General features: G+C 36.7%; 2 protein-coding genes across 13 annotated transcripts in view; one reads left to right on the top strand and one right to left on the bottom strand.

Moving 5' to 3' along the window:
• Positions 1 to 1,772: 1,772 nt before the first annotated feature.
• Positions 1,773 to 8,031, bottom strand: TMEM17 (transmembrane protein 17). Of its 5 annotated transcripts, XM_074332043.2 has the most exons (5): positions 6,331 to 6,435; positions 6,167 to 6,211; positions 4,563 to 4,666; positions 4,280 to 4,393; positions 1,773 to 3,346 (listed from the first exon to the last, which is right to left on the bottom strand). In XM_074332043.2, the coding sequence occupies exons 3-5, from the start codon at positions 4,656 to 4,658 to the stop codon at positions 3,068 to 3,070; spliced, it is 489 nt and encodes a 162-aa protein (XP_074188144.1). In that variant the 5' UTR covers positions 4,659 to 4,666; positions 6,167 to 6,211; positions 6,331 to 6,435; the 3' UTR covers positions 1,773 to 3,067. The 5 variants fall into 5 exon arrangements, with proteins under 5 accessions (XP_074188144.1, XP_019573259.1, XP_074188145.1 ...); XM_019717700.3 differs by lacking the exons at positions 6,167 to 6,211; positions 6,331 to 6,435 and adding an exon at positions 7,899 to 8,031; XM_074332044.2 differs by lacking the exons at positions 6,167 to 6,211; positions 6,331 to 6,435 and adding an exon at positions 7,667 to 7,802.
• The window catches only part of LOC109438107 (uncharacterized), a 97,910-nt gene continuing 80,828 nt past the window's right edge, over positions 8,011 to 25,092 (top strand). For 5 of the 8 annotated variants that reach the window (XR_016020449.1, XR_002136337.3, XM_088796131.1 and 2 more), the window contains exons 1-3: positions 8,011 to 8,149; positions 14,300 to 14,411; positions 14,523 to 14,746. Coding sequence is in view for 6 of the 8 variants with exons in the window: in XM_088796131.1 (XP_088652257.1) it covers positions 14,621 to 14,746 (126 nt within the window). In the remaining 2 variants the exon portion in view is untranslated. Of the gene's footprint in view, positions 8,150 to 13,372; positions 13,705 to 14,299; positions 14,412 to 14,522; positions 14,747 to 25,092 lie in introns of all 8 variants that reach the window. The other 3 variants (XM_088796135.1, XM_088796134.1, XM_088796133.1) reach the window with 3 other exon arrangements.

The following is a 25,092-nucleotide window of genomic DNA, read 5'->3' as shown; positions in this document are numbered from 1 at the left end:
AGTCTGCAGCATAAGCTAAAACAGGTTGTTTATGGAGAAAAACCAGTGAAAGCGGCTTGGGTGTGTCTGAAAATTGGGTGGGGTGTGGTCTCAGGGAATCACTACGGCAGGGGTGCACAAAGGGTAATAGCCCATTTGATGGAAATTCAGGTATGGTGTCTGCCTGGGTCTGCTCGCAGGGAGCGGGAGGGCTGAACAAAGATATAATGGCTTTAACCAGCTCCTCCCTTTGGGAGAAAGCCACCCCTCCAGTTATCACCCTGAAGTTAGACAATTCCGTTCCTTCTCATATGTCCCTGGTGCTTTTTTCAAGCTGCTGCCCCAACATTGGAGCTCAGAGCAGGTGAGTCTCTCAGTGAGTAAGTCTGTGTGCAGGTTCTTTAAGAGGAGTGCCTAGGACTGCAGCTGCCTTCTGGTTTACTCAGCCACAATGTCTGCTGGGTTTCACAGCCAGAAGTTATGGGGAATTCTCTCTTCTGCACTGCCAGGACTGGGGAGCCTGGTGTGGGTTTGGGATCCCTTGCTCCTCTGGGGGTGGGGGGGAACCTCCACAGTCAAGTTATCCCTCCTGATTTTTAATGGTCACACATGGGTGTGGAACCAGCCCATTCCACATCTCTGCCCCTCCTGCCAGGCTCAACGCTTCTTCTCTATGTCCGTAGTTGTGGCACTTTGGTTCAGCTGGACTTCAGGTTATTCTCAATGATGGTTGTTCTGTAGTTTAGTTGTAATTGATGCGAGCCTGAGAGGAGTGAGCACAGCATTTACCTACTCTGCCACCTTGACCAGAAATCTCTACCAAGCTATTAATCTCTTAATTCTAAATTAAAGTTTAAATGTATTAGAGTCTCTGCTTTTTAAAATAAAACTCTGGAAACAATTGTTAAATAGAAAAGACTTTCTTGGTCATCCTCTTATTTTATCTGCTATGTAGATTTAGTGTTCTTATTTTGCATTTTCTTATATAATCACCCATCTATTCCTATCTGGAAACAAATGCAAAGAAATGTAAGTTTTAGAATACTTTCCACACAGAATTCTATTTTGAATTTCAAGTTATTGGAGCATACCTAGTGACTACTTTTGTATGAGGGAAAGGTTAATTAGCCAATGCATTAGGGGAAAATTTTTGACTGAACTTTGTAATAATAAATAGCAGAAATAAAATTAGCATAAATAGTTTGGTCAGGTGTAATTAAGAGTGGGAAGTGAAAACATTTTCAAAAACTAAGCAATGTAAATAAGGCAAAACATAGAAATCTTAAGATGAGCATGAATCAGAGAGAATAAAATTGGAAGAAAACAAATTTTAATGTAGCTACAACTGTTTCTCAGTAAAATACATTACTTATAAAGCCACATTTCCCTATAGAAAAGAAATATTACATTTGTCCCCCCTTCCCTACAGTTCTGCTCTCCACAGTTTCAATTACCCATAGTCAATTACAGTCCTAAAATATTAAATGGAAAATTCCATAAATAAGCAAGTAATGTTTTAAATTGTGCAAATGCTGAGTAGTGTGATGAAATCTTGAGCTGTCCAGCTCAGTCCTGCCTAGGACATGAATCATCCCTTTAACATCTCCACACAGTAGATAGACTACCCGCCCATTAGTTAGTTATCAGGTTGACAGTCAACAGTGCTTGTGCTCAAGTAACCCTTATTTTACTTAATAATGGCCCCAGAGTGCAAGAGTAGTGATGCTGACAATTCGGATATGCCAAAGAGAAGCTATAAAATGCTTCCCTTAAGTGAAAAATTGCATACAATATTTTGAGATTCCACAGTCACAGAACTTTTATTACAGTATATTGTTATACTTGTTCTATTCTATTATTATTGTTAATCTCTTACTGTGCCTAATTTATACATTAAACTTTATCATAGTTATATATGTGTAAGAAAAAAGCATAGAATATATAGTGTTGGGTATTATCCGAGGTTTCAGGCATCCACTGGTGGTCCTGGAACGTATAACCCAGATAAGGGGGAACTACTGTATATTCCTTAAAACAATCCAATAATCACTTAAAATGTTCAGTACACCCAAGTAATTTTATTCCTAACAGAATTTGCTTAAACAGGTTTTTCCTATTAGCAAGGGAATATGCTCATTTAAGACCATGAGTATAGTCCCTTTGGCCATGTTAGCTCTTACCGTATACTAATAGGCACCCATAGGCTTGGTTTTCAAATCAAGCCTCATGTGAATTTATTGGGTATAAGGCAGTTCTTCAGTGAATAATGATTTTAGTAGACGAGATCACAAGGATTAATGTGCTTAGTACAGTGCCGACTACATAGAAGGCTTTCCAATATATATTTTTTCTCCTTCCTTCCCTTGTAACTCTGTAATAAAAACAACAAACTCATGACTCAAAAGAACTATACAAGACAAGAATGATTTGTTGCAGCTACTTTAACATAAATATTTTATAATTTGTAGGAAAGACATTTTGCACACCACCATCACCATAAATACTGAACATGGTTTTACAAGTTACAATTTTATGATAAAAATATTTCCTAAATACCATGATAATCCACCTGTTTTCTTCGCAACCTCAGTATAATAGCTAAGACTAGGGTTAAAATGTAACCATAGCAGACATGAACATTTGGTGTCTTTGTTTACAAATGTAGTCTAATACACCAGAATATTGACAAGCATTTCCATGTGCTTCAGATATACTGCCAGCATATGGATAGCCAACAAGTTTAAAAGAAATATATACATTTCTAGTTACAGGTGTTAACTAGCAATATTACAGTAAAGCTGGTAAACTGTGGCCACCACCACAGCATTTTACACATCTGAGAAAGTTGACAATAAACTAAAAATTAAGTTATTTGGCATCAGGTGAACAACGTCTAGGCTTTAGGGTGACTTACTGCTTTCATGTACTGTACAGTCTTATCATTGCCCCCAAATTTGGAATTTCAGAATCAGAGAGTATATAATTCCAAAACTTGCTTTGTCCTTTATCTCATGCTAGATCTCTGATTTTTCTTAACTTTTGCAGTCTTCTGGAGTGATCTTTAAGATTTTCACTCAACAGCACTGGGTCAAATCTCTTCTATACAGGATCTCATTGTTCTCATGCCTCCTCTATTTGCAGAAAGACGGTCAAAGTCTTGGAGGTGGAAACGAGTTGCCAACTGATTTACCATTTTCCTCAAGGTAAGAAATGCTGAAACAACTTGGAAAGTAAGGAACACAGTGAAGATGATGTGTACCGCTTTTTCCAAGGGCAGATTTGTTAGGCCTTCATTAAAGAGCAAGAAAAGAATTAAAGGCAACTGCAATAGAAGGCTCAAAAGCCAAAAGCCAGCCAATTCAGGCACCTGCAATGACACATATTAAGAGCAATCAGATCAGTGAAGTACACTCTTTTGTTTACATAGTTAAGTAAGTACTAACACTACTGTGAACCTACATTATGAGCTCTGTAATTCAAAAGGAGTATAACATGGTCCTTGTCCTCAGAGAATTTACAGTTTAGATTAGAAGAGAAAACTAATGTATATGACAATCCTAGACTACTACGCCTTAGTGAATAATTAAATGCACCACTTAGTGGTACAGACTAAATGCTACAAGAAATAAGAGAGTGATTAGGGTAAGTGAAAGAAAGAAATCAGGATGGAGGCTTTTAAAGTTGAGTAGAAGGAGGAAGAGGCAAGAAAGTAAGTAAGCAAAGATACGGGATGAGCATGATTGGCAATCAACATGTCAGCCTGGAATGGATGCTTGGTTTAGGAAATAGCAATCAATATAGTAAGATAGACTGGGTGGGGCCTAATTATAAAGGGCCTAGAAAACTTTAGAAATATTTACGCCTAAGCACTGGTAACTATAAATGCTTAGGCAGCATGATGATTCAGAAAACATGTGCCCTGCAAAGGAAAAGAGTTCATGACTTCTCCCCATTTTCTTATTCAGGATCCAAATAGACATGTTTAATTGACCAAGTATTTTCAAGACTGGCGAGAAGAGGGAAAATTACCAATTCTTAAACGCTTACTATGTTCACGTACATTACATAAATTATTTCATTTAATCCCAACAAACCTCTGAAGTAAATATTTTCCCATTTTATATATGAAGAAACCAAGTCTCAACAGATTAAGCAAACAGTCCATGGTGACCGAAGTGGTAAAGTTGGAGCCAGGCTTTAACTACAGGCCTTTGCTCCTTCTACCACATCTCACTGCCTTTTCCTTACTGTAAAAACCTTACTGCATTTGTGTGTAGCATAGTGAGGAAGAAGAGCTTACCTTTTCCTGTAGGTTACCCATGTAGCCCAGATACAACCTGATAGCTTCAATTAAGGTTATTAGGATGATAACAGTGACCACAATGAATTTGTAGTAATCAGGCAAGATTGAGTACTAAAAAAAACAAAAATAAACATGTTTGTAAAATCTCACATATAGTAAAATTGATCTGAGATGGAAAAAAATATTTAGAACTTTTACTTTTATTGACAATATAACAATGCCAGGGATGGGTTATAATGCCAGAAGAGACCTCACCAGACGTATTAAAACACAGGCTTACCTTCATCTGAAGCATCACCATGCTGCTCACCCACCAAAGTGGGAAAAAGTAAGTGTTAAAATAAAGTGACATCTGCAATGCCAAACTGGAAACCATTTCATTATCTACAGGAGAGAAAGAGAGAGAGAAAAGTAACAAATTCTTAATCCCGGTCTATGTCCTATAGTACCTTAGAAATTTGTAGTTCCTCAACAAAACTACAAATTTCAAGCTTATTTATAATCATTGCCAGTGAAAGGAAATATTCATCATCATGCTATTTAGTTTGTATAGTGGATACTTGGGGGTACATTTCATGTTTTTCAATTACTTTATCATTTTGCCCTTACTGCTGACTTTTCTTGCACACTATAGATTAAATGTAGAGTATCAATATGAATCCTCTTGAAACACAATAATCATCATTATACCTTCTTTGTAGAGTTCTATGTAAAGGACCTATAAAATAAATGCATAAAATACATAAAAACTACTTTCTCACATATAAAGTAACCCTGTACAAAAACTAATCTCTCCGAATTATAATTATACACACACCTCTTTAAATATACCACAATCCCACCCATTCATGAATACTCAGTTCAACACCACTTTTTCCCATAAATCCTTTCTTGCTCAGATCCCATCTAGGTACTTCTTTCTCCGCTAGGTACCTATAACTCTAACCTGTATATAAGAAGTGCTAGAAAAGAACCACACTCCACTCACTCAAGACACAGTCCGGTATACTAAAGAGATCACATGCTTTGGAGTCCAAGTAAACCTGGAGCTCCCCAAACTTTCCTGTAACTCTGGATGCCATGCTTGAAGTAAGTTATTTAACCTCTTTGAGCCTCAATTTGTTGATCTATAAAGTGGTAACATTAAAATAACCTCACAGATTGTTTGTGAGGATTAGAGATAATATAAATTATTTCACCTTAACCATGCCTGGCACCTAAAAGGCTCTCAATAATATTAGTCTACTTTCCTTTTCTTTCACTTATATACAGCTTCAGTGTAAGAACAGACCACATTCTACCCAAATTTGAGACCCTCATAGACTCTAGCATATTACTTTACCATGGTAAATACCAAATACGCATTAACAGAAAGCATGAACTAATGAAAACGGATTGTCATAAGGACATTATCAGTGTAAACCTTCGTGATACATGAGTTTCATTTATTTAAGACTTATTATAGAATATGTTTTGGTTTTATGTAAGGGAGAAGGGTCCTAAAATACGAACTTTATTTTTTAAATTGAGTCCTATGCATACTAAAGTTTAGTAAATTCTAACAATTTAGGAGCAGATATATATTTTGAAATCAATTGCTCTAAATGTAAGAATTTACAAAGGCTCTAAAATAAATTTTTAAAAAACAGATTTCTTCTTTTTCTCTACAACTTAGTATTTTATGTGTCATTTAATAATTTTAAAATATAAGAAATAATCATGGTCTCACAGCAATAAGGTTTCCTTTAGCTCCAAGAATATGTCTGATTATTATGATTTACTTTTAAATATTGTTATGATCTACTTTTGGTTGTAACTGTTTATTAAATTACCATTGATAAAAGAATGAATTCTTAACATCTGTTAAATCTGAAGGCAACTTACCATCCTAGGATTTTTTTTCATAACAACAGTACAACTCTTGGTCAGCTGTGGATATGGTAATGATAAACATAATTATAGTACAAATAATCAAACCCACTTCAGATCCACTAAGCAGAAAATGTAGAAAAATAATGATAAATTCGTTAAGCTGAAAATGTTAATACCTTTGGAGCGGAAACTGTAGTCCACTTTCGCAAGGAAGTTTTTTTTCTTTTTAACTTTTGAACATGAGCGTCTTAAGAGTTATGCTATGTGTATATTTCAGCAGATGAAATTTATAATCATGCAGTTGAAAATCAAGTTAATATGTAAATGAACCTTGAAAGCACAAGAAATGAATTTACTAAATTTTGCAAAAGTACATGTTAAGTTCTGTAAATGGAATTTAAATTAAAACATTATATAATATAATCAGGGGTAAGTAAACTACCAGCCAGCTGCCTGATTTTATATAGCAAGTGAGCTAAAAATGGTTTTTCACATTTTTAAATGGTTGGGGGAAAAATAAGCGAATAATGTTTTGTGACACTGAAAATCATATGAAATTCAAATTTCACTGTCTTTATTTATAAATAAAGTTTTATTGGAAAACTGCCGTGTCTTTTCAATTACCATTATCTATACTGTAGCTGCCACAGAGACCTGTGGCCTGCAAAATCTTAAATATTTACTATTTGGCCCGTTACAGAAAATGTCTGCTGACCCATGGTACCTTGCATTATCAGATTTTAGAGCCTGTTAAGCTTTAGCTTTAGAATCAGAGATGTAAAAACCTAATTTTTCACATTACGTTTTTCTCTGTACATACTAAATCATGAAGAAGCCTCAATTTGGGGGACCTGCAAGTAATCAAGTTGAAAAAAATGCAGCTATGGGAATTAACTTTACTTTTCTCTGATCCTTTTGAAAATACCTAAACCAAGCAAAAGGGAATGATTTCTATTTCCAGCAGAATTAAGTGATAAAAACTGGGTTTGGTTGACAGTATGAGGTCTATATCGTCATAATTTAAAAAGGGAAAACTGTTTTGGAGGAAATTGTGTTATCACTTGTCTCATGTTAAATGTATTTTGTTACCAGATTTAGGGAAAGAGTTTATAAAGGGGAACGAAAGGAGAAGGTGGGGAAGTGGGGAGAGTTTTGTTGAAGGCGATGCTAGTGTGACCATTGTCACTATGGAGTGGACAGTGGTTTAAAATGACTCATTTAAAAAAAATCTTTCCATCTCTTCTGCCAGAAAACCCCCTTGTGGTGGAACGTACTTGTTCTGCTAGGAAAACAGAAAAGGAAAAGTATATTTTACTGGGGTTGGGACGTGAGGAGTGGGAAAGGGTGATTCCCTCTATCCAAGTCAGAAAACCAAGGGCTGACGTCGCAAAGGAAAAGCAACGCTGGCCTTCAAAGAGGGTGAGGGACTTGATGTGTGCTGTGAAGGCGGCTTTCATATTTTTATTTTTTGACGAAGATCAGCTCCACCTCAGCTGCCCAGCTTGCAATTACCTGGCCAGGCCGCGGCACGATCAGCCCCGGACTGTCCGGGTATCAGGGCTGAGATACGTCCCAGTCCCAGCCCCAGCTCTTGGCCCGGCCTCTCCTCGAAGGTGCTTCACCCACTGCGGAGAACCAGCTGAAGGCGAAACCGCCATTTTAGGTCTGGGCAAAATCTGGCTGCTCCAAAACCCGCACGTTTCTCGGTGAGCCACACACACTGCTGTGGGCCTCAGCCACTCACCCGGACTTTCGTTGTACTCCGGCCCAGTCCGGTTGGAGTCGCTGAACACGGTCCGGCTGAAGTTTCCCAGCCGCAGACGGACCGAATCCGGCAGCTCCATGCCCGGGCTTCGGTACCGCGCACAGCTGGGTGTGCGGGCGCAGCCCAGTGCTGCGGTTCCCACAGCAACCGGGTGGTGCTGGAGCCCAGGGCGCACGCGCAGCAGCACAGCGCGGGTCGAGGTACCGGTCTCGATCCCGCACGCCTGGAAGGTAGGTGTTTGTGGAAAGCCGGTTCCTGCCAGGCACCTTAGCCAGGTGCGAAACGACAGATTCCTTAGTCCTGTTTTAATCCCCAATGTCTAAAAACAAATAGAAATAATCATAAATGACCTGAGGTTGGATTGTGATACATGGACCCCTCATACCTTGTTGGTGGGGTGCAACCTTTCTGGAAGGAAATACAGAGTGAATGAAGGGCTTAAAGAATATTCATGACCCAATAGCTCCTATTCTAGGGATATATATGTATAATATATAATATTCCTAATAATATATAATATACTTAGAAGAGTGTACATATGTATATTCACTATATATGTGTGTATATGTATATATACATACATTTGATTGAATACATTGCAACAGCTTAAAAAATGCTTGCATCGAATATTTGATAAGGATTAACTTTAAGTAAAATTAAAAAAACAAGTAAAACTAAATAGAAATGTACCTAACTTAGCAAAATGTGTGCATGTAAATATGTGGAGAGCTGAGAGGAGGAGGTAGCACAAGCACTGGTTTCAAAAAAAGACTAGAAGGAAATAATTAAAAATGTTGGTAGTTATTTCTGGATAGTGGATTTTGGCTGATTTAAGTTTTTAAAAACATTTCTGTGTTTTTCAGCTTTCTCTCAAATAAGATGTATTATTTTTTTAAAAGCCACTGAAATATAATATGCTTTTCAATCTATGGTTGGAAATCTATGTATGAGAAGGGCCTACAAGTTATACACAGGTTTTTGACTGGCAGGTCACTATCACTAACCCTCGTGTTGTTCAAGGGTCAACTGTACAGAAAAGGGCACCAACTGAATTTACGCTTGTAACCAGCACCCAGATCAAGAAACAGCCTTACCAGCATACCGAGACGCTCCCCCCTTCCTATTCCCTAAAAGTCACTAAACCCCCACTTCTAACTGACCTTTCCTGTTTTCTACAACATAGTATAGTTTTGCCTATTTTTATGATTTATATAAAAGTAATCATATAGTAAGTGCTATTTTTAAAAATCTGGCTTTTTAATAATCAAAATTATTTTAATGAAACTCCGTCATATTGTTGAGTGTAGATTCTTTTTCCTTGCTGTGTGTGACCATAACACAATAAGTTTATTAATTCTGTTGATGAGCATAGGTATTTTCTAGTTTGGATCTATTATGAATAGTGCTGCATTTGGTGAAAATATGCTTCTCGGTGAACACTTGCATGTACTTGTGCTGAGTTTATTTCTAGGAGTGGAATTGCTGGCTTATGAGGTGTGACCCAGCTTTAATACATGCTGCCAGCAGTTTTCTAAAGTGATTGTACTAGTTTCTGCTGCCTCCAGCAGGGTATGAGCATTCCTGTTGCTCTAAATCTGTCACCAACACTTCCTATTTTCCTTCCTTTCCTTTTAGCCATTCTGATGGGTATGTGGTGAACAGTATTATTTTTACAATTAAAAGAAAAACCTCAGGTATTTATATGAGTATAAATGTCAAGAGGAAGTTATGGGAAGGAATAGCTACATGGTTAGAATTTCAAAATAATTCAGCAAATGTTGATTTCGTTTGTACTACTTTTTGGGACACTGTACTAGGCTAAATAGGGATATAGTCCCTCCCCATCAAGAACTTCAGCCCAGTGAGAGAGTGAGAGACATGGCAACAAATAAGTACAATACACATTCGGAAAGGAACACAGATGAAGAAGCAGTTAATTCTAGTTGGGGATGTTAGGGAAAAGCTGGCTGACTTTTGCTTCTTTTTAAGATGGATCTCAGGCCTCAACATCCTCAGAAAGGCTTCCAGGACTTTCCTGAAGTAGGGCTTAAGTGCCCTCCTCTGTGTTTCTCTCAACATCTTCCTCTGTGTTACTTTGGTCCCAGTGCTAGTCACACTATGCTATTAATATAATTGTCTATTTGTGTCTGGTTTTTTTGCTAGTTCTCAAGCTCTTTGAGTTCATAATGGGCTTTCATCTTTATATCCTGAACACTAGAGTACAGTTCCTGACCTAGAGTGGGAACTGGATAACTACTGAATGAATAAAGGGAATGAAAGTTCTAAAGATCACTCCCATATCTTCCCATTTCTAGTTCAGAAACTTAGCCAGCCCTTATATAAGTTTCACTCTATAGAATGGAGAATTTATATGTTAAAACACAATGAATTATAGCCATCAAAAAAAATTTTAATTTAGCAACAAAAAAATCAGTTTTCATCTATTAAATTAACCAAGATTTTTATAAAGGGCACAGTGAAGCAGGAAGCTTCATGCTCTGCTGATTGAATTATAATTTGAACAATCTCACGGAGGTAAGCAAATCAGCAATATTTATGAATTGCCTTGAAAATATTCCTGCCTTTAATGCAATAATCCAAATTTTAAGGCTCTATTTTAGGGAAATAATCATAAACACAAAGTTTTATACATCAAGATATTGCTTCCAACATTATTGATATTAGTTAAAAAAGTAAAAGGTGGGGGAGCATTTGAAGTGCCTACTAAAGAGGGGAGTTAAGCAGATTATGATATTCATGATGAAGTGCTGAGCTGTAGTGGAAAGGATGCCCTTGGAATCAGAGAGAGCAGGGTTCAAATCCCCTAACATTCTCATTTTACCATCTAAGAGCTGTGTGATTAATTTCAGACATTTGTTTTGTAAAGTGAGAATAATGATAATTTATGTTATGGTTGATGTGCAAATTATATGATTAAATAGGGCTTTCTATAAGTGATAGCTATCATTGACATTTCTATTTAAATAATATTTACCACAGTGGAGTAAAATCATGCCAGTATCTAATTTTTTGAATTCAACTGTACCTATGAGGCAACACCTCTATTACTTTTCTAGTAAAGCCAGAGGATGTGATTAACCATGTTAACTAAATTTAAATCAAGGCCTGAGTGAATCTTTTAAAGATTTTTTTTCTCTCTAGCATTGAAAAAAGAGGTGAAACACCTTGTTCAGATTGCAATTATTACATCAAAATCCTTGGGGGAAAAGTTGACCAATTATGGGTATTTTTTTCTTTTTATTTATCATTCAAGTTTCCTGTAATAAACATGCCTTTCATAGTTCAAAACAAATCTTATTAAAAATAAATTGAGAGGAAGGGGCAATGGTAGTACAAAAATATATTATTAGAGAGGATTTTTTTTTTTTTAAGATTTTACTGGGGAAGGGGAACAGGACTTTATTGGGGAACAGTGTGTACTTCCAGGACTTTTTTCCAAATTGTCGTCCTTTCAATCTTAGCTGTGGAGGGCACAGCTCATCTCCAGGTCCAGTTCCCGTTTCTAGTTGCAGGGGGCACAGCCCACCATCCCTTGCAAGACTCGAACCGGCAACCTTGTGGTTCAGAGGATGCACTCCAACCAACTGAGCCATCCCAGAGCTCAGCAGCAGCTCAGCTCAAGGTGCCATGTTCAATCTTAGTTGCAGGGGGCGGAGCCCACCATCCCTTGCAGGACTCGAGGCAACCCTGTGGTTGAGAGCCCACTGGCCCATGTGGGAATCGAACCAGCAGTCTTCGAAGTTAGGAGCATGGAGCTCTAGCCGCCTGAGCCGCCGGGCCGGCCCCTTAGAGAGGATTTTTGAGAGGAAAGGTATTGTGATTCGGAAAGAATCCTGCCATTATTGATGTCACAAATGGTCCAAGGGGCTAAAACAACTTTCAAATATTATTTTGTTAGTTGATGCTCACCAGGGGTGCCAAAAAATGTATACACATTTTAAGAAAGGAAAACAGCATTAGAATTGTAATACTCAATATATACCAATAAAAAAAGATGAATACAAGTCATGTTTGACTTCCAAGAGGTGCTCAAAGTGGTTACCAGCAGCGTCCAGACACTTCTGATTATGGTGAACCATTGTTTGAGCAACGTTGACCAAAGAGTCCACTTGTATTCACTTTTTTAGCACCCCTGGTATATAGGCAATCACATAGTGAGAACATGGATTCAAGAGCCTAATATAATTTAGGTTTCCTCTATTTTAGACCTATCACTCAGAATATAAAGAGAGGAGTATAGAGTCTCTGTTCTTAAAATCATGGGAAGATTAGTAAATAATCCCAGCAAGATTAGTAAATAATCCTATAAATTGTTTACTTCCTATGCCAATGTTGATGGTCAGAGTAACAGCTGCTTCCCCAATAATTGTTTAATGTATTTCATTGGGGTTTACTTACATTTATAGTTTACTTTCCTAAATATTTTCACAAAAATTTTGAGCTTAGTATATTGGTTTGTTTCTCTTTGACAAGAGGCAAAGTTGTCTGGCAGTAATATATTATACTATGTGACAAGAAACTAATTGGGGGAGTCATTTAAATTACTCCTTGGCATAATAAAGATATAAATTCTCTCTACTTGATACTAATAAAGAGTTTAGAAACAATATTTTTTAAGGGAACATGTTCAATTTATTGCCTTAAAATAATATGTGAAACATTTGTAAGAATTTAGACAAGTTTAAAAGATAAGTTGTATATTTGGATAGAATATCTTCAGATATGATTCCACATCAGCATTTAAGAAATCTTTAAATAACCTGAAATATAATCTTATAATCCTCAAATTGTTAATGGCTAATCAAAACCTTTTTGAATCCCTAGTACAATATATTCTATTCACAGCACTTTTCAAAGGTTTATAAGAAAGAACCAGGCTATGAATTACATAAAAAGTCAAGTCTCATGAAAGGAATTTTTCTTACTATATTAAGTGATATTTCAAGGCTGACTTTAGTATTTTGTATTCAAAGACATCCCTATTGAGCATTTTTATTAGAAAATTCTTTCCCTTTTCAAATGCTGTTTATAATAAGTTTTTGGTTCTGTGGCATTTCTTTGTGTTAGCCTACCACAGTGCTCCTCTGTTATAGTAAGCTGCTGCTCCATGTGTCAAACTATGTGGGAGATGGGAATGACAAGCCCAGGAAGATCAGTAAAGTAAAACCTGCTTAAGGAAACCTCAGATCTCTCAAGTGAATTGTGATACTGATTAGAAGCAAGTGGCCATTTTATTGAATAAGTAATCAGTTCCAATTTTAGTAATGATAGCATTACTGTACTAATAACATTTTTACATTACACTGTTGTAAAATGTAAATTATGTTCTCCTTTCTGGAAGAAAATTAATCTTTACTTTTTATTAACTATAATGAAATATTGTCCCTCCCCCTACTAAATATTGATAAATCATACTCTCTTGTTTGTTTTAGATTATGGTTCTGTGCTTTTAACAAATATATACCCCCCCACACACACATACACACAAGGTCTGACAAGTTCAAGAACTCATCCTAGAAAAAGTGCTACATACCTCATTGCTGAATATCACTACAGTCACCTTCGAAGTACTCCCCTTGGGAAGCTATGCACTGATGCCAGCACCTAGTCCACCCTTCAAAGCAATTTTGGAACTCTTTTTCTGGAATGGCCATCACAGCTGTCGTCATATTACTCTAGATGTCCTGAATGTCATCAAAATGTCTTCCTTCCAATATTTGCTTTATCTCCAGGTAAAGAAAGAAGTCATGGGGGGCCAGATCAGGTGAGTAGGGAGGGTGTTCCCATACAGTTTTTTACTGGCTAAAAACTCCCTCACAGACAGTGCCATGTGAGGTAGTGCATTGTCGTGATGCAAGAGCCATGAATTGTTGGCGAAAAGTTCAGGTTGTCTAACTTTTTCATGCAGCCTTTTCAGCACTTCCAAATAGTAAACTTAATTGTTTGTCCAGTTGGTACCAATTCATAATGAATAATCTCTCTGATATCAAAAAAGGTTAGCAACATTGTTGTAACAAGTTCATGAACTTAATTGTCAGACCTGGTATACTGTACAGATTATCTCCAGTACGGTACATTGCTCAATCATATTCAATTTTGATACACAATCACATCAAAGTTGTAAGAGTAGAAATCTTATAAATGGACAATTTGGTATTAAAATGAAAGGTATACACAGGAAAGTTTCAAATACATTTGAATTACTATATTTATGTAGATGAATAATACAACTCTACAGATTTTCTTGAAGGTAAATTTACTTTGCCTTCAAATAGAAAATCATTGCAATTATTCCTGTATCCCATTTCTTTCCCATTGTATTTTTAGTTAATACAGAATTCTGTTTTTATTTTTTCCAGCATATACTGTGAAGATTAATAGAAACTCCAGGTGGTTGGAGACAAGTGCAATAGGAGAAGAACAGTGATGTCCTGGACCCTGACTAAGGTTCAAAGCTGTGCACAAAAGGGGGTGAGTTCACGTATTCTAAGTTCAGGGACCACCTATAGTTAGGTCAGCCTGTGATGAAATGTCAATATAGTAGTCCCCCACTCCCCTTATCTGTGGTTTCGTTTTTTGCAGTTTAAGTTACCCAAAGTCAATCTTGGTCCAAAAATAATATCTGCATCTCTCACCATCGACATCGTCATGGCCCAGTGATCCAGGTTCACCCAAAGCAGATGATCCTCCTGATGTATCCTCAGAATGTTAACAGTAGCCTACTGTTGCGTCACAATGCCTATGTCACTCACCTTACTTCACCTCATCACGTAGGCATTGTATCATCTCACATCATCAAAAGAAGGGTGAGTACAGTAGAGGAAAATATTTTGAGGGAGAGACCACACTTATGTAACTTTTTTTTACAGTATATTGTTATAATTGTTCTGTCTTATTAGTTGTCATTAATCTTTTTTTGATAATTTTTTTTAGTTTTTAATTTCAGTTGATATATAATAGTATATTAGTTTTAGGTATACAATATAGTGATTAGACATTTATATAACTTACAAAACGATCACCCCAATAAATCTAGTACCCATCTGACACCCATGCTGAGCTTGGAGGTGCTTAGGAGAGGCTAAGCTGCGAGCTGAAGCCGACTGTTGCTAGTGCCAAGTTTGGGGCTGCTTAGCAAGGGGTTTGGGACACACTGAGGCCAGTTGCTGCTTATTTGTGGTTTGTGAAACTTTGAGAAATTTTGGGACAGTCCACAGCATGAGCCAAGACAGGCCACTTGTATGGAAAAGCCACTGGAAGTGGCTTGGGCCTGCAAGCTGGGTGGGGCAGGGGTGTCAGGGAATCACCATGGCAGGGTGAACCGTGTTAGCCAGGTTGATGGAGGCTCAGATATGGCAGCTACCTGTGTCTGCAGGCTGGGAGCGGGAGGGCTCAACAAAGAAACAATGGCTTTCGCCAGCTTCTCCATCTGGGGGAAAGCTGCCTCTCCAGCCCTTGACCTGAAGTCATACATCTCAATTACTCCCTGTATGTCCTTGGTGTCTTTTGAGCTGCTGCCTCGGTGCTGGAGCCCAGAGCTAGTGAATCTGTCAGTGAGTAAGTGCATGCATGGGCCCTTTAAGAATAACACCTGGGACTCTAGCAGCCCCCTGTCTCCCTCAGCCACAATCTCCACTGGTTTTCACAGCCAAAAGCCATGGAGACTTCTCTTCCTGGCACTGGAAATATTACTTTGTCTTTGGTTTTCAGTGTTTGATTATGATATGTCTAGATTTGATTTTTTAAGTTTCTAAAGTTCATGTCTCTTGAGGTTTACAGCACTTCTTGTGGCTTATATATTTTGGATTTTTAGAGAATTCTTGGATATTATTTATTCAAATATTGCTTCTTCCCATTTTCTCTTTCTCCCTTCCATAACTGGAACTCTAAACTTTAAATCTAAAGTTTGACTTTTTCACTGCTTTCTGTACATCTCTTTGCTTTTAAAATATATTTTCTTTTGTTCTCTCCCCATGCTTTAGTCTATGAATATATTTAAAAGCAAAATTTGTGATTGTTAGGCAGAGTGTGTTTACTATGAACAAACCATGTCATTCTAACATCGCTTTCTTCTTTACCAGAATTAGCAAATTAGAAGTATCAGACACATCAGTCACAATGTCTACCTTACCCGGTGTTTCTCCCTAGATAAAAATGACTCACCCACAGCCTCTTCCATGGAGAAGTAGAGTTGGGCTATTCTTTGCACAGTGGTGGCTAATCAGATTAGCCCTCTCCATGATTTGGAGTGGGACAATATAGAAGGGACCAGTTAGTTAGTTTCAGAAGGAGAGCAAAGCAAATCCTGAAACAAAAGCAGTACTGAAATGAGGCACCATGTAAGTAATAAAAGGGAAATAGAGCATGTTTTCTCTAGAACTGTCTTGGTTCCTGGGATGTGTTCTAGGTACTGGATGTGTAATCTTACAAGAAATCTCATTTCTTAGGGTGACCTCAATGAGTTTGTCTTCCTTGCGATCAAGAGACTAATGTATCAAGGAATTGTGGCTGAATGTGTATATGAGCTTCAGCAAAATATTTCATTAAGACATGTTATACCTGATAGACAAGACTGGAAAATTTTTATTAAATGTGAGTCTAAGTCAATGAATTAGAAACTTATTGAGCATACTCAAAGTATATTAATTAATGAATTGCTTTAGCCTGGAGGGAGGTTGTTCTTTGTTCTTATTTTTATTTTTGCCTTTGTTTTTAATATAAAGTTTTCCCTTTGCCTTTTTCTATTCAATATTTTTACCACCTTTGTTGAAGACATGCTTATCAAATTCACTGAGGAAAAACATTGTTTAGCAAGATCCTACAAGCTAGAACAATGACTGAGTCTAACAAAATAACATTAAAACACATTTTTATTACAAAAATAATATGTGCTCATTGTCAAATATTTAGAAAATTACTCATTCTCTTTTATACAGTCTATATTTTTTGAAAAATATATTTAGGATAATAATTTAATACTGTTTTGTAAACATTTCATCACTTAGAAATCACAGACATTTCCAAATCATTAAATATTATTTTATAATGTTGTTTTAATATACCATAATTTATTTAATCAATGTCCTATCAGGATAATGCCATAAATACTGGTTTTAAACATTTTTTGTTTAAAAATCATAAACATTTTTCCAAATCATTATATATTATTCTTTCAATTGCATGACTGCACCATTATTTATTTAGCCAATTTGTTATATTTAGGCAATTAGAATGCTTCCCGCAATCCCCCTTTTTTTTGGTCTTTTAAGATGATCACAAATATTCTTATGGCATTATTTTTGGAAAATTTTTATAGTAAATTTTTCTGAGAAACTCCTAGCAATGTATGAGAATCTTGGCCCTTTCCCTGTTGCTTCACCATTGGATATTATAGTTCTCAAAATTCCTGTCCATTTTATAAGTACAAATTAGAGTCTTGCTTCATTGTGCTTTTCTTTGAATACCAGTGAAGGTGAACATTTTTTAATATGTATATTGACCATTTGTATTTCTTATTTTGGAGCGTCTATGTTTATGTCTTTTGTTCATTTTTTAACTAGACTGTATATCTTAATGTTTCTTAATGGCTTTTATATATTAAGCACATTAACCCTTTTTTGAAATACATATTGCAAAAACTTCTTCCAAGTTTATTGTCTGTCTTTTGTTTATGAACATTATTTTTTGACAGATTTTCATTTTTATGGAGTTAAACTTATCAATCACTTTGTTTTTTCCTTTTATGTCCTACTCAGAAAAATACCCTCAAATTATATAACTATTTATCTATGTGTTCTATCATATAATATTGAATATGAATAGACTAGAGACCAGCTTTTGGATTCATAGTACCAATTATATAACCCCTGGGTAGAGAAGTTTTGACGTCGCCAGCATCAGTGTGCTTTGGATGCTAAAAGACTACCGGGGTCTTGGGTCTTATTTTAAAAGTTTAGGGTCCAGAACTAGGAAAGTTGTGGTCCTACAACATTGTCAAAGGAATCAAGCTTCAGAGTATGTTTAATTTATATGTGCTTGAGATTGTTTATTTTATTGGCTAATATTTCAACAATTGTTGGGGAGTCTGTATAATCAAAAGTTCTTCTTCATCCTCAAGATAAGGCAGACAATTTCATAGTAAAACAAGGTATAAAAAGTAAAGCTTCAACAGTTCATTTTCTTGGAGGTCGTCTGATATAAACATCACAGGCATTAAACATTTCTCAGAAAACCTCTATGCTTCCTGTAACTGCACGTCCATTTCCGATAGAACTAGCACAAGTTTTGCTAAAATTTCCTTGACATAATGCAACTTGCTGATACAAGCATTCCTTTTAAAATCAAGAAGACAAGGATACCTACTACAGCTCTCTACAGAGGGCTATAGAGGGCCCAAGGAAGTATAATCAGGGTCACTAAGAGGCAAGAGCAAGAGAGATTTAAGCTCTGGCAGAACTTTTAACAGAGTGATTCAAAATTGTGCAAGGGATGCCTTAAGAGGTGGAAAGTTCTTTGTCACTGGAGGTGTTTAACCAAAAGCTCAGTGACCATGTGGTGGAATGCTGTAGGTTTCCTAATGGTAGGAACTTAAAAGCTCACATTTCTTGAGCACTTACTGTGTTGCAAGAACTAAGCCAGTCACTATCTCATATAATTATGGCAACCCAATGAGTGACGGCATATTGTAGCCTCATTTAACAAATAAAGCAGAAGCTTAGTCTAAAGGTTTGCCTGGTATTAATCACATAGATGGTTAAATATGAAAACCTGACTTCAGGCCCAGGCACTCTGTTTCCAGAGCTCCAAATCTTAATCAATACACTGAATTGTCTGGAAAGAGTGGTTGGCTTCAATAACCTTCAAGATTTTGTCAAATTCTGAGACTGATATGGGGAAAAATGTCATGCCTAAAGGGATTTATGTTAAAGATTAATTTTGTTGGCAGTGATGTTAGGTGGCTCCTGTTTTAGTATCTAATTTTTAAGTTATGAATAAAATAAAAGTTACTAAAAAATCCACCCATCATTTCTAAATTAGAAAGTTGTTGGATATTCACATACTTGTATCTACCAAGGTACAAATAAGTTGGTAGACAATGGCTGGGATCCCAGACAGATGCTCTTGGGGCTCTGGCAATAAGACTAAGCCTATAAATATCATATGTATGTCTTACAACACTGAATATCAGCAGTTTTGGAGCATTGTGGTGATTTTTTTTTTTCCCCTAAGCCGATCCAGCAGTTCCCATTGGTCTACTTTTATAGCGTCTCAAATAAAATTGTTTTATTTGGCGTTTTTGAGTATGACATCACTCAGTTATAGGTTATACCATACCAGTCACAAAATTTGTGACTGTTTAAAATTTGCAACTAGGCATATATATATATATATATATATATATATATATATATATATATATATATATATATATGAAATATACATAGATGTAATGAGTGTGCAAGAGATAAGTACAGAGATTGGCCATTTGCCATTGTTATTAGGAAGAAATGCATGAACACAGAGTTTTAACAAATTACAAATGCCAGGAAGAAAATAATATGGCTGTGTTTGAAAAGATCATGCTATTTACTTGATAGGCTCTGCCAGGGCAAAGTTACAGCTGTGGCCCTGCTTTACAGATCATTTAAACAGGCTTTTCTTTATGTCACTGACACTTTAGTCACATCCAAAGAGCTTTGCCATCAGTAAATAGTAATTATCATGTGTGAGAAGGTAGCCTATGAGAAGCTCCAGTGTTAATAACACCATAAATAAATCAATAGAAGCACACATTAGTTAAATGTGTTTTTTCAACTTATTAATACCATCAGACCTGTTAGAAAAAAAATAGATTATAATTAAAAAAATTATAAACACTGATCTGTGTATGTAAAAATCAGGATTATCTTTTTAATGTGTTTTTCTCATCCTCTTACTTTCTTATCTTTCTATATTCTTTGTAGTTGAACATTGCTCTTATTATCATTCCTTAATGTCCTATTATCTTTGTATTCATCTAGCTAAGGAGAAACATGGGGTGGTGAAAAGAGTCAATCAGACTGGTTTTGAGCATCACTACTGCCTACGTGGGTCAGTTGAATTCTCTAAGATTTAATTTGTTCATCTATAATAATACCCACTTACCCAACAGTCATTTTTGTGCAGATGAAAGGAAATCATGAACACAAAGGTGTTCTGTAAACTGTGAAATATCATACCAAATTCAGGTCCAAAGTTCTATGTGTATTTCTTCCAGATTGGTGTTTGATGGAGACGCAAAAGACCTATAAACAATCTTTCAAATAACTCACAATGGAAATAACTCATGGTAGAACTTAGGGGAAACATATTTTATGAAACTCTTTTCTATTTTTCCTTATTTTAGCTTTCATGGAGAATTATGAGGGATATTGATCATGTTTATTCTACCGTCTTTCCCCGAAAATAAGGCCTAGCCAGACAATCAGCTCTAATGCGTCTTTTGGAACAAATTAATATAAGACCCAGTCTTATTTTACTATAAAATATGACCAGGTTTTATATAATAATATATAATATAATATAATAATATAATAATATAATATATAATAAATATCGGGTCTTATATTAATTTTTTCTCCAAAAGACGCATTAGAACTGATTGTCTGGCTAGGTCTTATTTTCAGGGAAACGGGTAGTGAAAATTCCTGTGGTTGTTATTGTAGTTGTTATTCTAATGATGTAAGACATGCTAGAAGCAAATCATGAGCAGCTAAGAGAAGGGGAGAACATATGTCGGTATACTTGGAATTTAATAAACATTATTGAATTAATACATATGAATGTACCCAATATCCCCATCTTATGTTAATCTTTGGAAATTTCAGAGAGAAATGGCTTGGCAATTGCTTTGAGGCTTTGTTTATCTGCTGTGATTTGGCACTGCAGGAGTAGGTAGGACAGCAAGATTGAATTTCTGAAGCATTCTACTGCCTGAAACCTTCCCAAAAGTCACACAAGGCACTAATAGGGGGGACCTGTGGAAAAATGATCTCTTGACTTTTTTCAGAATGTGACTAGAATTTCAAATTGCTTTGTTTATAGCAAGTTAGTTGGCATTTTCTTCCTTTATCCTTAAAAGGAATGCTTGATCCTTTGAAAGCTTTTGGGAGGGGCAAACTTTTTTATTTAACATTCTGTCACTGAGGTAGAAGACTGGTTCAGATTTGAATGGTACAGTGCTGTTTTGTGCTTTCATAGGTGTTTCTCAGAGTTTTCAAGTCTGAAAACTGCAAGAAATGTCATTCCAGAGAGGCAGGTTGTGAGTCCTGCAAAAGGCCAGGGAGACAGACAGTGGGCAATGTATAGCGAGAGAAGAGAGAAGGGAAGAGGCTGGAGAGATCATGGCTCCTTGCCCGTTCATAAGTGGATTGTTCACTTGGTGTCCCTCTTCTATGGTGACCCAAATGCTTCTTTAACTCAGCAAGATGAAGTCTGTGATTTTTAGGAAAAAGCAATGCTTCAAATTCTAACGACACAAATCTATATGAGCAGCGTATTAGTGCTGTTTGGTTTGTGTGTTTTCGTGTGTGTTATACAGGTTTGGATTACAATAATTCCTCTTATTTGTATAAGGTTTTGTAGGTTTTAAAGCACTTTATGCTCTTAATCCTCACAATAAACATGGATAGAAGGGTACAGCTGGCTCCTGACTCACAATAGCTTCATTTTAGACTGCTGCTTTTGTGACCTTTATTATTGTAAATATGACTCTCTCAGTATTGGCCAAATCTTGCCATTGTGATGCCTAGGACTCTCATCATAGGTGACAGGAAAACTGAAGCTGCTGTTATGTTGATTGGTGCTAGGAGCAAAGTAGAAAACCTTTTGATTTTATGGATGCAGGAGGTATAGATGAAGCAAATCAGAATCAGCAACACTCTTGCAAAAGCATTGTCTATTTATACTGAAAAATAGCTACTCCAAGACATCAAGGGAAGACATTTTTATTGCAAGCAAAAGCTAGATGGATCACTTTTGGAATATTGTTGGCAAAACATTAACTGTTCAGGGAAGAAGCTACAAGAGCCAGTAGAGTAACGTCAAATAATTTGCCCACAAAATCTGCCAAAGATGAAAACTACTGTGTGTTACAGGTATTTAATGATGATAAAATCAGCAGCAGAGATGGGAAGAGGATGAGGAGATGCAGGAGGAGGAGAAAAGGAACACAGCAATAAGAAAAACTTTAACATTCAAAGAAATTTATATCCACTGAATCTGCAATGATAGTGTTTAGGCAGATGGCCTTAATTTAGATCACAGTTTGAAGGTCTTAGAGCCTTGAAGCATTTAATTGCGTCAGGGAGATGTATCAGAAAAATTAAATATCTTTAGTTAGAACTTCTTTGCACTGGTATTTTAAGAAGCCTCAGCCAGTCAATAAGAGGATCATTTAAAATATTGATGTTTTCTTTATAAACTTAGAAAATCACTGTAAAAACATGTAGTTGTCTTGATTGATTTTGGTATTTTATAATACAGAATGAGTCTTCAGGAATACTATTGTCATTTACAATCTTATAGATAATATAGGTTTAACTTATGGAAACTCAACTTGTAACCAATATCCAGGAATAAATTATATCATAAATACTTAACATGTTAGGACCAGTTTATAAACGAAAAACAGACTACCAGCAGTAAATGACTTGCTGACTTCCCTTTAAAAAAGGTGGATGAGGTCACGTAATGCCAGATTGCTAGACTGAGATTTAAAGATGCTTCCCTTTCTCTCCTTTACCTGAGAAACACATGTTTTTCAAAGACCATCAAGCAAATACGCATGTAACATCTGAAGGACTCCAATCTTAATATCATGGCAGCATCAAGTAAATTAGCTGATGGGCATATTATATTTGTTATGAAGTATCAATGGTTAAATTCAATTAAAATTTATCATATAAAGACTAATGCAAAAGAAGTAGGCAGCCATGCTTTGGAATAATTCACCTATGTCATCTTTGAAATAGGCGAGTAACCATGTTATTGTTTCAATCTGAACGTCCTCCTTCAGACTGAATCTAATCTGTCTACCTGGAATTCAACCTTTCCTTTCTTCTTCAGAAACTCGTTATCTTCATTGTTCCTCACTCTCCCCTTCCTACCTTCAACCTCTTTCTCTGCCTAACTTCTTCTTATGAACCTAAATAGTCTGAACAGGCTCAGGTCTCTCCCATCCTAACACACACACACACACACACACACACACACACACACACACACACAGCCCTCACTGAACCAGTTATATCCTCATCTTTCTCCTTCCCCTTAAAGCCAAAATTCCTAGAAGAGTTTCCCATCTTCACTCTCTTCATATTCTCACTTCCTCCCAAACACTCAACTCTTTGTAATCTAGCTTCAGCCTCATCATGCTTTTAGAGTTGTTTTCTCACCAAGTCACAAATGACCTCTATTTGCTAAATCTGATACCTAGTTCTCTATATCATTTTTTGACTTTTCAGTAGCATTTAATACTACTGCCCACTCCCATTTTCTTGAATCTTCCTCGCCCTGGGCTTCCATGTCTGCAAACTCTCTTGCTTTTTCTCCTATTCTTTTTCTCAGTTTCCTTGTCTCTTCTTCTGCCTGTGCCTGAAATGTTACTATTCCTCAAGTTTCCCTTGTCAGCCCTTTTCTCTTTGCACTGGATGATTTCATCTACTTCTATGTTTTTAGCCTTCATTAGGAAGAAAACACAATTTATGCTTTTACCCCAAATCTCTTCTCCTGAAGGTCTAACTTGTATCTTCACTTTGAAGTCCTACAGACACTTATCTCAATTTGGACCCCCCTCCCTCAAATAAAGCCTAAGATAAGGGCTTAGGTGCGTGAATTTTGTTTTAGAAAGATAATTCCACAAAGCAGGAGTGAGGGAGCAGGAACAGTAAGATAAAGAAGGAGGAAAAGCCAGTGAAGGATACATTACTGAGCTGGTAATCATTGCGGACATAGACTGGTAATCACTGTCTATGTGACATGGCGTTGTCTCTCTGAAGGAAGGGAGATGGGGGCATTATCCACCAGTTCCCAGTATCCATTGATTGAAGATTGACACCAGGAAATGGTAAGTTGAGGCATTTCTGGGCTCTACCTTTCCTAGGTTTAATGGACTTTCCCAGCTCTGGAGAGAACTGTGAGGCAGAAAAAGCAGGATACTGTTATAGTACTGGGACCAGTTCCCCTCAGCTACGTAGAAATGAAAGGTGAATGAATCATTGGGGTAGAAAGCAGGGCACAAAAAGCATTGCTCCACAACATTCTAAAACTGAAGTGACTCCCCAGTGGCCGACTTTCTTTCTGTATCCCTTTCTCAGTGACTGAGTCTACCATCTTCTCAGCAGCCCAAACCAGTCACCTGAGCAGCATCTTGGACTCTCTCTTCATAACGTCCTATGTATTTTTTGCCTTCCGACAGCAACCTCCTAATTTATACTTTGCCCCATTTACATCTGTTACCTTTGCTGTAATCAGAATGATATTTTAAAACATTCACTGGATTATGTTACTTGCATGTTCAAAACGCCTCAGTAGCTACCTCTCTCCTTTACTCTTAGAATAAAAACCCAAATTCTGAATATGGCCTTTGGGTCCCTCCATTATCTGACTCTTGCTCATACCCCCCTCCTTGTTTCTCAATACTCCCCACTCCACTGTTGACATTCCAGCCTTGTTGACCTTTCTTCAGTTCTGTGGATGCACTGTATTTTCTTTTATATTTAGGTTTTTATACATGCTATGTCTTAGTCCATTTGGGCTACTATACCAAAATACCACAGACTGGGCCTTCATAGTCTGCAGTTCCATTTTATATTGAACTCCTTTCACAAAGGCAGAAGGAATAGAATGTATAAAGGCCCTGAGACAGGAATAGCATGGCTTGTTTAGGAAACAGGGTACATTTTGGGCAGCTTCAAGCACATGGTACTTGGTAGGACATGGCAGCAATGAGGCTGGTCTCACACACTGTGGCCAGATTGCAAAGGGCCTTGAATGATTTTGGATTTTAATGAGTAGACAAAGGTAGAACCATTGAGGAGATTTTACCAGGAGGGTAACATAGTCTTAGGTCACAATTATTGTAGATAACAAGTTCTGCAAAGTAGTGGCAGTT

This window comes from Rhinolophus sinicus, chromosome 2, assembly GCF_057876585.1.
Source record: "Rhinolophus sinicus isolate RSI-liver-muscle chromosome 2, RSI-T2T, whole genome shotgun sequence".
Classification (NCBI taxonomy): Eukaryota; Metazoa; Chordata; class Mammalia; order Chiroptera; family Rhinolophidae; genus Rhinolophus; species Rhinolophus sinicus.
The sequence above is the reverse complement of the archived record's forward strand: the minus strand, read 5'-3'. Positions and strand labels throughout refer to the sequence as shown.